Here is a 13262-nt window from a genome sequence, read left to right as displayed (position 1 = left end):
AGCGGTGTCTCACGTGTCTGGGCTTCCACTTCTGCTATGGACTTTGAGCCCGTCTCTCCAGCTCTCTCAGCCTCACTTTGCTTAAAGTGGGGGTGACAAGGGCCATGGGGAGGATCGGCTCACACAGGGGACGTTCACAGGATGTCTGCCCACCCTCCAGGGCTCCCTGGCAGCCTCTCCCCAGAGAGCCCCTTGGATCGCCACCCCACCGCTAGGTGAGGCGATGTGACAGCTCTCATGGGGGCTGGGACTCAAGTGCGTCCCTCAGGGCTCTCCCCCCAGGCTCGGCTCCTGTGGGCACCACGGGACAGACAGGACACCCAGGGCTGGGCGACGGGCACCTGTGCACCCGGCAGGAGGGGCTGAGCAAACTTCAGATTTCAACAAAACTGGCCCAGCTATTTAACCAAACATTTTAGGTCAGGGGTCCCTGGGGCAGGCATCTATGTTTCTGTGGTGAACAAGAGAGACTCACATTCGGGCATATTCAGCTGTCGGTGGGGGGAGTAGGGCAGGCAAAGGGCTGAGACCCGAGCACAGCTGGGGAGACACAGCTGGTCAGTGCAGGACTGGAACCCAGACCCCCGGCCTGAGCCTGGCCCTCCTTCCACGAGACAGGCTGCCCCAGTCCCAGAGCCCACTGTGTGTGGGAAGGCTCGGGGACTCTGGGACCGGGCATGGGCTCAGGGCCCAGTTGCAGGACTGCTGAGGCCCACGCAGCTTTCAGGACCTTCATCGTCTGGTCATCTGCCTCCCAGAACAGTCGGGGCAGCGTCCCCTCGCAGGGGATGAAGGCGGCCCTCTCTGGTTAAGACATGAGCAGACGGGCCGGCACAAGAGCAAGATAGCACGTGGGGCTCGGATGGCCTGCCCTCCTGTGTGGACTCTTCCTAGAGAGCTCGGCTGGACAGGGCGCTTGGATTCTAGAGCCTGACTACAGCCCCCGCGGTTAGCGGAGAGAAGAGGGTTGAGAGGTGCACCCGAGTGCCCCGCACTGGTTCCAGTGTCTCTCCAGCCTGCCCACGGCCAGATGGCCCCTCTGTGCTGCCTACACGGCGTCCTGAAGCAGGAGGGATTTTAAAGGAGGAAGGGTGTGCTGGCCCTAAACACAAAGCGGCTCTGTGTCAGCCACCCCGCTTCAACAGAGCTGGTCCTCACTGGGCCGGCCCCGGCTGCGGGGAGTACAAGTGGTTGGGCAGTGAGGCCCATTATGTAAATCGAGTCCACAGATGGCCCCGCACAGACCCTGCCCTGTGCTCTGATTGACTCTCTCCTTTCGGGGAGGTCTATATTGGAGCCACAGAAGACAGAGAAAAAAAAAGACTGTCCACAGAGAAAGCAAACATTCTGAGTACAAGCCAGTCCCAGCTGCAGGGGGCCCGCTCTGGAGGAGGAGTCACTCCTGCAGGGGGAGATGTGAGCAGGAGAGCAGGCCCAGTGTCCCGGGCCACTCGTGGGGGGGCCCCCCCACTTACCAGCTGCCGCTGCTTGGGGGGCAGGGCGGGGGGCGGGGCGAGCTCGTGCGGGGCGTCATTGGCACTGAAGGAGTCGTTGAAGCCATACACCTCCATGAGCAGCTTGTTCTTCTGCTGGTACACGTGCTCCTTCTGCGGCGTCTGGTAGAACATGGAGGGCTGTGGCTCTGAGTAGTCCTCGAGTAGCTGCATGTAGGCCAGCACTGTGGACACAGAGGGGCCAGGGGTGTGTGTGGACACATGTGGACATGTGGACAGCCCTGTCGAGGCGCCGGGACACTGGGCGCCACCAGCGTGTCACGCGGCCTCTGGAGGAGAGGGGGGCGTGGGGGTGGGGGCGGGGGGCAGGATCTGCGGGAACTCCCTTCCTTTCCCCGTGAACCTGGAACCACGCTAGGAAACAGCCTATGTTTAGAGAAGTGCAGGGGCGTACCCACTCCTTGCTGAGAAGCCCTCGGGGTTTTCCAGCCTCTCGAGGGCAGGGCCGTGGCCACGGTCCAGGCTCCTGGGCCCCCTGCCCATGCCTCCGGCTCTTAGCTCTTGGACCACCCCTGGGGCTTTCCACACGTCTGTTCCGGCCGCTCTTCCTGCAGCCCTGCAAGCCCGACGCCCCCTCGCATGCAACTCAGGCCCCGATGAACTGGTGTTCACCGAGGCCCCTCACGCGTCCCCACCCCGGGGGCCCCTCCTTGGCCCCACGCTCCTTCCCTTCTGAACCCTTCTCGTGGCTCCTCCCGAGCTAGCTGGGTTTTTCACATTCATCTGATTTTCACTGAGCGTCTGCTTCGTGTCAGGCGCTGACCTAGGTGCTGGCACTCCTCAGGGGCCAGCAATGGCTCTTTCACCGGTGGGGCCTGACCCCCTCCCCAGGAGACAGAAAACAGGCTGAGGTGGGGGGGGTTGTCCCACAGAGGACGGTGAAACAGGGAGGCAAGTGGGGCTTCTCCAGAATACGGTGAGGACGGGTGGAAGAGTCTTCCAGGAGGGGCAGAGGCCCCTGGCGGGGACCAGGGTCCACAGGGCAGTGCCCAGCGGAGAGTGGGGACCTGCAGGGTGCATGGGGCTGTGAGAACCGGGCAAGGATGGGGCTTGAACCACAGAAGGGCCCCCCGCCCCAGGAGCTGCCTGTCTGGAGAAGCCAAGAGAAGAGAGTTTAGGGGGGCTGAGGCTGTTCAGGTGAAAGACCTCACAGGGGTGGGGATAGCGAGAGTGGTCTGGCTCAGGAAGAACTGTCAAATCGGGGGCAAAATGATTTACTGCTTCTCGCTTGAGGGTGGAGGCTGCTGCCCGAGGGCAGGGACCCTGTGCATCCCATCTGCTGTTGTATCACTGGAGCCTCGCACACAGGTTTAGAGAACGAACAGAACCCACAGCCCCAGCATCTGGCCCTGACATGCTGAACCAGGCTGCAGCCCCTGGGGGTCTTGCAGAGCCCCTGCAGGTAGGCAAGACACTCTGGTCACCAGATGCCACTCTCCCCTTCTGACAGAGGCTGTCGGGACGCTCCTCTTCCAGAGGGATGGACCCTGAGAGCAGAAGTGCTCAGGCAGGGCATACAGACCCTCTTCTTTCTAGAAGCCCCTCAGGCAGCCTGAGACCTGGCCCCCTGCCCTCGGACTCGAAGCTGCAGCCTCACCGTGGAGCCGCCCGATCCTTCCCGCTGGCCCCATGTGGTGCCACCGCTGAAGCCCTCACCTCACGTGGGGGCGTCCGTGTGGACCGCACCCCGTCACCCCACGCGGGGGCGTCCGTGTGGACCGCACCCCCTCACCCCACGTGGGGGCGTCCGTGTGGACCGTACCCCCTCACCCCACGCGGGGGCGTCCGTGTGGAGCGCACCCTGTCACCCCACGCGGGGGCGTCCGTGTGGACCGCACCCCGTCACCCCACGCGGGGGCGTCCGTGTGGACCGCACGCCCTCTCCTCACGCGGGGGCGTCCGTGTAGACCACACTCTCATCCCACGCGGGGGCATCCATGTGGACCACACTCTCATCCCACCCGGGGGCGTCCGTGTGGACCGCACCCCCTCACCCCACGCGGGGGCGTCCGTGTGGACCGCACCCCCTCACCCCACGCGGGGGCGTCCGTGTGGACCGCACCCCCTCACCCCACGCGGGGGCGTCCGTGTGGACCGCATACCCTCACCCCATGCGGGGGCATCCGTGTGGACTGCACCCCCTCACCTCACGTGGGGGCATAAGAATAGACTTTACTTCTGACTTCCAGTGGTGAGGGACCAGCCCCATCTTCAGAGCCAGCCCTTCCTGAAGACCCTAGAGGGTTCTGATGAAGTGACTGCTGGAGCTGACTGAACCTGGGGGCCTTAGGAAGCTGGGAGGGCTGGACTGGAGCAGACGCCCTCTTGGCAACCCCGATCTACTCGAGGACCGAACACGCCCCGCCCTCCCCTCCTCCAGATGGTGGCGGGGGCTCCTGGGTGTCGGCAGCCTCTGTACACACGTGTGCTGGGTGGGTAAGGTGCTTTCGTGCCGTGTGATGCCCCATCAGGGGTAAGTACTGACCTACTCAGTGTGACCGTGCGTGCCCCGGGAGGAAGCGAAGCGCTGATGGGACCAGAGAGGAAAGGATGCCGGATCCGAAGCAGAGGAGCCCCGGGCCCTGGGGGCAGGGGCGCCAGGGGGACACGGCCGTATTGGTCTGGAGCGGGTGCGTCCCCCTTGGTCACAGCTTGGCGCACAAGCACCCTGGCTTCAAACATTAAGACCATGGCAAAGATAAGTTTGCAGGGCTGTCTTTTGTGTTTTCAAATAACCAGAAAGTTGGCTTAACTGGAGACCTAAATGAGTCAGACTTTCAGGACAGCTGGAGAGGCACAGAAGGAAATGCCCCTGGCGCCACTGTCTGCAGCTCCTTCCACTTTCCCGGCTTCCCGTGAGGGAACTTCCATGACAGATGGGAATGACATCCTCAGCGCGACAGAGCTAGCTCTCCCTTCACACCGAGGCCACTACCCGAGCTGGGAACATCCAGGGTGGTCACTAGGCAGGCACCCCTCCTGACCACGGGCCGAGCACACACGCTCGTCTGGGCTTGGAGCACAGGCTCCACGTCCAGGTCACAGCAGTCCCCTGCCGGATGCTTCCACCGAGGCCAGGGCATCCTGGGTGGTGGGCTGACGCGGCCGCACACAAGACAGTGGCAGCCTGTCTGCCCACAGAAAACAAGGCAGAACCCCGCAGGTGACGTGGGGCGAGGGTGGGCAGCGAGTTGGGCCACAGGGAGCAGTCGGGGAGTGAGCAGAAAAGCAAATTCTGCACAACTCTGCTTGGGAACTGGATGGCCAATTCACACTTGGGAAATACTCAGAATACAAAAACCCCAAAGTTCGGCTCTACCCCCAGGCCCTGATCACATCATGTATCAGAGCCTCTAGCCCAACCAGCAACCCCAGACTCAAGTCATCAAGTGATACTTCAGGGTCTGTGAACAGAAGACAGAGTGGGACCAGGGGGTTCTCTCTAAACGGCTCCTGCGCACCGTCAGGAGCCTCAGAAAGGCCCCTGGGTGGTGTCTGCTCTGCTTTGCCCCGACACTGCTGTGACGCTGTCCCGAGGCTGCGGTCCCTGTTTCTCTCGGTCACCACATGTTCAGGCCAGGTCGGCTGACTGCCATATGAGAGGCCAAACACTCGGTAGAGACCAGGCCTGAGGTTCTGCTGAGACCACGAGGAGAGGTCAGCTCATCAGGCTTTAAGAACGACCCCCGGTACTGACAACACAAGGTTCCCGGAACTGTCCCTGTGTGTGTGGGTCTGCCTTTCGTGAAATGATGAGGCCACTGGTTTGACTCTGATCTACTGTTTCAATAAACGCGACACCACCTTAGGACACAAAAGGCATGACCCCACCGTCGCGGAACAAACGCTTACTGTGCTTGTTTTTCTTCTCGGGGAGAGGTGGCGGTTTTTCTGGGTCACCCGTTGATTCAGAGACAGTGAAGTCACCCACGAAGTCGATGGAGGCTGAGGAACCTCCTTGCTGAAAGGGAGGAACAGCAGCAAAGGGCGTGAAGGGGACGGACTGGATGGAGGCTGGGTTCTGCAGGTCGTCCTCGGAGATGTTGTCGTACTGCGAAGGGTGTCGCTCGTAGGACGCCCGGCAGCCAGAGCTGTCCAAGGTCTGCGAGGCCGCACTCCTGCGCTTCTTCTCGGGCAGGGCCGGCGGCACGTCCATCTGCTGCCCGGGGACCAAGGACCCATCTGGCTGGGGACAGCTGCCCAGAGGCAGTTGGAGAGGATGGGCAAGAAATGGAGACCCAGACTCCCCCAAGGACTCTGGCAGTGGGCTGAGGTTACAGGCCACTTGCTGAGGTATCTGGTCTGCGTTGGAGAGGTCTTGCTGAAGGAACTCGTAGTCAGGATCGTAATGATCTGCATCCACACAACAGGGGAAGCACACCGTGAGCCCCCAGCCCCCACAGAGAGGAAAGACCCCCCTCTTCTTCCCCGACCTGTCCTGCTCATGGGACACGTCTCCCATCTCATCCACGAAGACTCCTGCTGTACTTTAGAGGCTACACTTTTCTACTGTTTATAAAAGTAAAACCAGATGGGAATATGATGGGTAGGTAGCCTATTCTTTACACTTTCTAAGATTTTTAAAAGTTTTACCTAAAAGAAAGCAACATACATGACCACTGTAGAAAACGTGGCCAAAACCCCTGTGGCGAAAACAAAAATCACCCACAGTCCCATAATCTAACTATAATCTCTGCTGACCACTAGATGTATTACCTGCAAAGATTTTCCCCCCTGGATTCTGTTTTTTAAACTCTGAGAAGACACCATATAAGCAGTCTTGGCTTGGTCCACTGGTCGTTAACTCAGGACTGGTCTTTAGTACAGCTGCGTACTATTCCACCAAGGGGGCATGTCATGAGTCTGCTGATCTCCTACACTGAGTGGTCAGGATGATCCTAGTTTTCCTAGTTTACCAGGACTCTTCACGATGCTGAGATTAATGTCTCTACATGGAAATCTTCCTATAAACCTCTGACTGTTCCTAAGATAAAAACTCTCAGAAGTGAAATGCCTAGCTCACGGGACATGAACTGTTCAGTGCCCTGTACGCCTTCTGCCAAGCTGCCCGCATACCGTCCTCCGGTCCCACCCCCCGAGGTCCGCACAGGCTGCTCACTCGCCTTCGTCCTGTCAGAAGCTGCCCGGGGCCCTCCCCTCCGTTTAGAGTTCTGAGTACACGGGCTCCCCTTGGGCAAAGGGAGTCGAGTGACACACTGGCAGACCAACTGGAGTAACAGTGACTGCTGCCGCGTCTCTGCGGTCTCACAGTGTTACTGCAATAGACTTTCAGCCCTTTCGGAGACAGACTCTGGTGTTCTCATTCTGCAGAAGAGGACACCACGGCTCAGATCCTGAGTGACTTAAGGTCAACAGAGCCAGCGGCTGGCCTCGCCGTCTGGCCTCACAGGGGCTGCCGGGAGGTGTGAAGCTGACAGCGGTGACGCATGTGCCCATGGCTCACCTAGTGTTTCACAGCTTGTGTTCCGGGAGCACTGCCCGCTGTCCCTGTCCAGAGAGGACAGCTGCTCGTCCGACTTGCTGAGCTTGCCGATGCTGCTGCAGGGCGACAGGCGGGGAGACTCACCGCTGTACGAGTGGCTGCCTCCCGATAGCCGTCTCTGTGCGTAACAATCCACGTCAAAGTCCTCGTGTGCAAAGTGAGAACAGGCCCAAGTCACTGCTGGGGGGTGGCGGCTGAGCCCAGGGAAGGGTGCTGGTGCATGTGCTTGGCGAAGGAAATACTGCGACGTGCAGAAATTGGCTGCAGGCAGTAAACACCACGCACACGGCGCCTCCGAGAAAAGGGGCCTCTCCAGGCGTTCGGAGGGCTCTGATCGAGGAGGCCCTGGGCTGGGCCCCATCACCCCACACTGGGAGGGAACACCACTGCGGTCTGTGGAGGGAAGGACCACTCAGGAACGGGGGCTGCCCAGGGAGAGAGCTCCTCCCTGTGACCAAAGACAGGGACTGAAGACCACTGGGCTTCTTTCAGTTTTAGGAACCAATGCACCAGACCTGAAGCCGACCTCTGCCTTTCTGGATGGGGCTAATTACCTGCCTATTAATTCCAACAGGCAAACTGGAGCCGCTGGTGGCTCGACTCATGGGGGCCACGACGGCCACGCGGGTGGGGGATGGAGCCGACTGTCTCTTCTTCGGGGGCAGTGCTGGTGGAGGACTGAAACAGAGCAAGGAACCCCATCAAACCAGACAACCCGAACAAAACCCCTTTATACAGATGCTAGGGTGTGGGATGTGAGGTTCTTACATTATTAGACACTGTTCCTACTTTCCACACTTTCGACTCCCACCCCACTCTCCTTCTGCCAAAAACCTAGCATCTGAAAGTCCTTGCTTTTTCCTTTCATGACAAATGGTACCAGGTTCTGCTTGGCTAGGGCTAAAAGGCAGCAGCTAGGAGTTCTCGGGGCAAGGGGGTGGGGGAGGGTGAAGGGTCAGGGGGAGGCACCAGGCACTCGTCCTCTGGAGACAGCCCCCCGAGTCGCCAAGGTGCCTGAAGGGCAAGTTCTTCCCCTAATGGCACCATCTTCTTTTTGGCTGGCACCATCCGTTCGTGAAATTACAACAGAAATAGATAAGAGAGCTAGGAAAACAGAAAAGTACCTGTTATCAACCACCCTAATGCCAGGTAAGGGGGGCTTGGGGGGTGCAACCTCTTCATCCATAGAGTCTGGGAGCCCCTCGGTCGACTGTGACAGGCCGGTTGTCTTGTTTAGAATCTCCATCTCTCGATCTGTCAGGGGGAGCTCAGACTGGCTGGAGGGTTGAGGAGAACTTGGGGTTACAGAAGGCCCCAGAGCAAGCACAGACCCTGAGAGTGTCAGGATGTGGCCGGGGCAGGGAAGTGTCCAAGGGGTCCAGGACACAGAGCTGACACTATGCCCTGGGCTCCATGGCAGAGATGGGGTTCCAAGTCCAGTTTGATCACCCACGGAAGCTTGGGCACGGCCCCTGAGTCTGCACCTTCGTCTCCTCATCTGTGAGAGGGATCTGGACTGCATGATGCTTAAAAATGCCCCAAATGAAGGTGTTATTTTTTTCACTAGGGGCTGCGAGTAGAAATTATTGCAAGGCCTTAAACTGTCCATATCACCCTCAGTAATGCTCTCTAGCCAAGCCCCTAAAACCCAACCCTTCAAAGTTGTTTCTCATTACGGGAGAAAGCAGGTCAAGCAGAGTGTAGGTGGGGTCACTCTGCACATCACACAGTGTCCTGAGAGAAGACCATGTTGAGACCAGGCAATCATTCAAGATAGGTGCGAGCTACACACACTTCATGGTGGTCTGGGCTCTTATCCAGCGGTCACTGAAAAGGGACCACGGGCCTCACAGGGCACACAGTGTGCCTGGCGGGGGCTCCCTTCTTTCTCAAGTGTCCACTCACCGAGGCCACAACCCCTGGAAGGCTTAGTCAGCACTCACCCGTCAGGTTTGCAGGCTGGGGAGCTGGGTTTCACGGGGCTTGTTGGAGACGGGTGCCCCTGCTTCTCAATGGTGAGTCTGACCAGCTCCTACCCCCACACAAGAGAAACGAGGTGAGCCACGAGGAGAGCCCCTCACGCTGAACGTCCTGACAAGGTGGGCCAGCTGTCTGCCCTCCACCGCCCGGAGCCCCCACTCACCCTACGGGCGAGTACTGTTCGACTCAGGTAATCTGCATGACTTCCCAAAATGTGCCCGACCCGCCCAAAACACCTCCACAGAGCGCTGAGAAGTTGCGCGTGCATAAAGACACTTCCTCCTGGAAGGGGGAAATGGCCAGCTGCACTGTCTCAGGATGACTAAATCCATCACACAAACTCCTGGCAGCGACTCCCAGTTGGTTTGTGGAGGAAGACCTGCTCTGAATTCTCTGAAACCAGGACGCGGCCTACTAACAATCAAGCCTGTGGTCTGGGGGAAGGTGGTTTCCCAGAGTGAGCTGTCTATGGGTGCAGCATCTGTGGGTACCCAGAGATGATGGGTGGGGATCTTTGTCACCAGATAGAAAGTTCAGGGCTTATCACCCAGCAGAGAAATGACTTCAGAAAATAGTTTTTTTAATAGGAGAAAAAAAAAAAAGGCAATTAGGGTCTATTTGGTTTTCTTTCAGTAAGAATGCATTTCCCCTGAATTTGATGAGTTTTGATGGCTGCCTATACCATATAAGAACCACCCAAAAATACAGAATGGGAGACTTCCCTGGTGGTCTAGTGGCTAAGACTCTGTGCTCCCAATGCAGGGAGCAGAGGTCCAATCCCTGGTCAGGGAACTAGATCCTACATGCTGCAACTCAGACTCAGCACAGCCAAATAAATTAAAAAACAAACAAACAAACAAACAAACAAAAAAACCCAAACAAAATGTTTCCACCCCTCTCTCTAGTCCATCTGCCTGACCCCAACTGACTACTTTCTCATTTCTGTTTCTTGGATCCCTTCTGCCTAGAACTTTATATAAGTGGAACCACACAATATGTACTCTTTCGTGTCTATCTTCTTTTTCTGAACAGCTTTATGCCACAAAGTCCAGCCATTTAAAGTGCATAGCTCAGTGGTTTTTAGTGTGTCCGCAGGGACACACAGCCAGCTTCGGGACGTGTTATTACTCCCAAAAGAAACTCTGCCCTTTTCGGTGGTCCATCACAGCCAGTAATCCACTCTCTGTCTCTATTCGTCTGTCTTCTTTTGCTCAGTGTAAATGGCCATGTCTCTGTGTACATGAGTAGTGTGATCCTTGTTGTTGCTGAGTTGTATTCCAGTGTATGGATAAACCCACAATTCCTTCATCCGTTCTCCTGTTGATGCACTCCTGGGAAGGACCTACTTGTGTTGCATGAGAAGTTCAGGTTTTCATGATGAACAGCTATTTCTAAAATTACAGAGGAGGCAGAAATGGAAGAAAGTGGGGCAACATGGCAGTTTGCCCCTAGATCAGACTGCAAAGCCTCTCCAACTCAAAACGCCCCACCCAGCAACCTCAACAAGTATGGTAAGGCAACGAGTTAATACCCTTCATGGAGCAAGCATTCTTTGAAAAAACACAAAAACTAGAAAAAAGGTGAAGACACCAAAAAAAAAAAAAAAAACCACAAAGAAATTCACAAATGTAAAAACCAAGGTCAATAATCATTAGATGTTCTCCAGTTCTGATAGTAATAAAAGCAGAAACTTCTAGACACAATGGAGGGAAGCAATGCTTTGGAGAGTCTTTCTAAAAGATGACTACTTGTCAGTTCATATCAAAAGCCTTAAATATCTGCATACATTTTATAACAATTTAGCCCAAGGAAAATGACATGGATATGTAACAAAATTAAGCCACAAAGAATGGTCACTGCAGCGTTCTATGTCACAGATAAAATCAGACTGTTCAATATTCCAGAATTAAATATTCACTACTAGCTACTGATTACATCAATTATGATAGACTCAAACAATGGACCATTACACTGCTACTGCTGCTAAGTCACTTCAGTCGTGTTCGACTCTGTGCGACCCCCTAGACGGCAGCCCACCAGGCTCCTCTGTCCCTGGGATTCTCCAGGCGAGAATACTGGAGTGGGCTGCCATTTCCTTCTCCAGTGCATGAAAGTGAAAAGTGAAAGTGAAGTCGCTCAGTCGTGTCCGACTCTTAGCGACCCCATGGACTGCATGGAGCCTACCAGGCTTCTCCGTCCATGGGATTTTCCAGGCAAGAGTACTGGAGTGGGGTGCCACTGCTTTCTCCGATACTAGTACTAATTTAGGCAAAAAATAAGGATGCAAAGTTGTCTCATAGACTCCCAAAGCAGAATGAGATTGGATCCAGGAACTAGAAAGCCATTTTGGACTCCTAAAACTGGCATTGTCTGTATAATCTACATCACTCTAAAGGCTTCTGCTTTTCCTCTCCACTACCACCATAGCTCTAGGTTTTACATGTTAACTCTCCCAGACACATGTATGGAAAACTCAACAGACCCTTGGGACATTATGATTGGTACAAATGTTACTGTGGGGGGCTTACCCCTGTGGATGAAGAAGCATATCTTAGAGATAATGTTTTGCTGGCTGTACATCACAAGTGTCCTAAACAACACCAAAATGCCCTGAAAGTCTTCTTTACTGCTCCATGCCTGCTAATTCGCCTGCCTCTTTGCAACCCCATGGACTGTAGCCCTCCAGGATCCTCTGTCTACTGAATTCTCCAGGGAAGAATACTGGAGTGGATTGCTGTGCCCTCCTCCAGGAGATCTTCCCTCTCTCACGAATACCAACATTTAATTTTGTTTCAAAATAACCTATATTGACACATACACCAAGTAAGATGGATGCATTTTGCTACAGCATGTTAAGAAGCAAACCAAAATCCAGGAAATTATACTACGTATTTGCAATTTATTAAGAAAAAGACAAATGAGACCCAAGTAAGACATTTCTCCAAAGAAGACATACAGATGGCCAGCAAACACATGTTCAACATCACTAGTTAAGAAGAAATGCAAATTAAAACTACAATGAGGCATCACCTCACACCCATCAGAATGGCCATCATCTGCTGGAGGGGATGTGAAGAAAAATGAACTAACTCTTCTTGCACTGTTGGTGGGAATATAAATCAATACAGCCACTGTGTAGAACCGTATGGAGGTTCTTTAAAAAACTAAAAATAGAACTACCATATGTACCATGAACTTCCAGATGTTCAAGCTGGACTTAGGAAATGCAGAGGAACAGAGATCAAATTGCCAACATCCACTGGATCATCAAAAAAGCAAGAGGGTTCCAGAAAAACATCTACTTCTGCTTTATTGACTATGCCAAAGCCTTTGACTGTGTGGATCACAACAAACTGGAAAATTCTTAAAGAGATGGGAATACCAGACCACCTGACCTGCCTCCTGAGAATCTGTATGCAGGTCAAGAAGCAACAGTTGGAACTGGACATGGAACAACGGACTGGTTACAAATTGGGAAAGGAGTACGTCAAGGCTGCATTTTGTCATCCTGCTTATTTAACCTATATGCAGAGTACATCATGGGAAATGCCAGGCTGGATGAAGCACAAGCTGAAATCAGTATTGCCGGGAGAAATATCAATAACCTCAATATGCAGATGACACCACACTTATGGCAGAAAGCAAAGAACTAAAGAGCCTCTTGGTGAAAGAGGAGAGTGAAAAAGCTGGCTTAAAACTCAACATTCAAAAAACTTAAGATCATGGCATCTGGTCCCATCACTTCATGGCAAATCAATGGCGAAACAATGGTAACAGTGAAAGACCATTTTTTTTTGGACTCCAAAATCACTGCAGCCATGAAATTAAAAGACGCTTGCTCCTTGAAAGAAAAGTTATGACCAACCTAGACAGCATATTAAAAAGCAGAGACCACTTTGCCAACAAAGATCTGTCTAGTCAAGGCTATGGTTTTTCCAATAGTCATGTATGGATGTGAGAGTTGAACTATAAAGAAAGCTGAGTGCCGAAGAATTGATGCTTTTGAACTGTGGTGTTGGAGAAGACTCGTGAGAGTCCCCTGGACTGCAAGGAGATCCAACCAGTCCATCCTAAAGGAAATCAATTCTGAATATTCATTGGAAGGACTGATGCTGAAGCGGAAGCTCCAACGCTTTGGCCACCTGGCGGAGAACTGACTCATTTGAAAAGACCCTGATGCTGGGAAAGATTGAAGGCGGGAGGAGAAGGGGATGACAGAGGATGCGATGGTTGGATGGCATCACAGACTCAATGGACATGATGAG

At 54.5% G+C, this 13262-nt stretch overlaps 1 protein-coding gene across 30 annotated transcripts in view; it reads right to left on the bottom strand.

The window, feature by feature from the left end:
• RAPGEF1 (Rap guanine nucleotide exchange factor 1) overlaps window positions 1-13262 on the bottom strand; it is a 245696-nt gene that overhangs the window by 33892 nt on the left and 198542 nt on the right. For 21 of the 30 annotated variants that reach the window (XM_081594660.1, XM_081594634.1, XM_081594643.1 and 18 more), the window contains 6 exons: window positions 8961-9049; window positions 8142-8294; window positions 7572-7695; window positions 6979-7162; window positions 5367-5867; window positions 1476-1678 (listed from right to left, as the gene is read on the bottom strand). In XM_081594660.1, coding sequence (XP_081450786.1) covers window positions 1476-1678; window positions 5367-5867; window positions 6979-7162; window positions 7572-7695; window positions 8142-8294; window positions 8961-9049 — 1254 coding nt within the window. The remainder of the gene's footprint in view (window positions 1-1475; window positions 1679-5366; window positions 5868-6978; window positions 7163-7571; window positions 7696-8141; window positions 8295-8960; window positions 9050-13262) is intronic. The other 9 variants (XM_081594651.1, XM_081594662.1, XM_081594650.1 and 6 more) reach the window with 1 other exon arrangement.

This window comes from Giraffa tippelskirchi, chromosome 4 (assembly GCF_054371585.1).
Source record: "Giraffa tippelskirchi isolate mGirTip1 chromosome 4, T2T-mGirTip1v1.2.pri, whole genome shotgun sequence".
Taxonomy (NCBI): Eukaryota; Metazoa; Chordata; class Mammalia; order Artiodactyla; family Giraffidae; genus Giraffa; species Giraffa tippelskirchi.
Note: the sequence above shows the minus strand (reverse complement) of the source record. Positions and strands in the feature narration are given on the sequence as shown.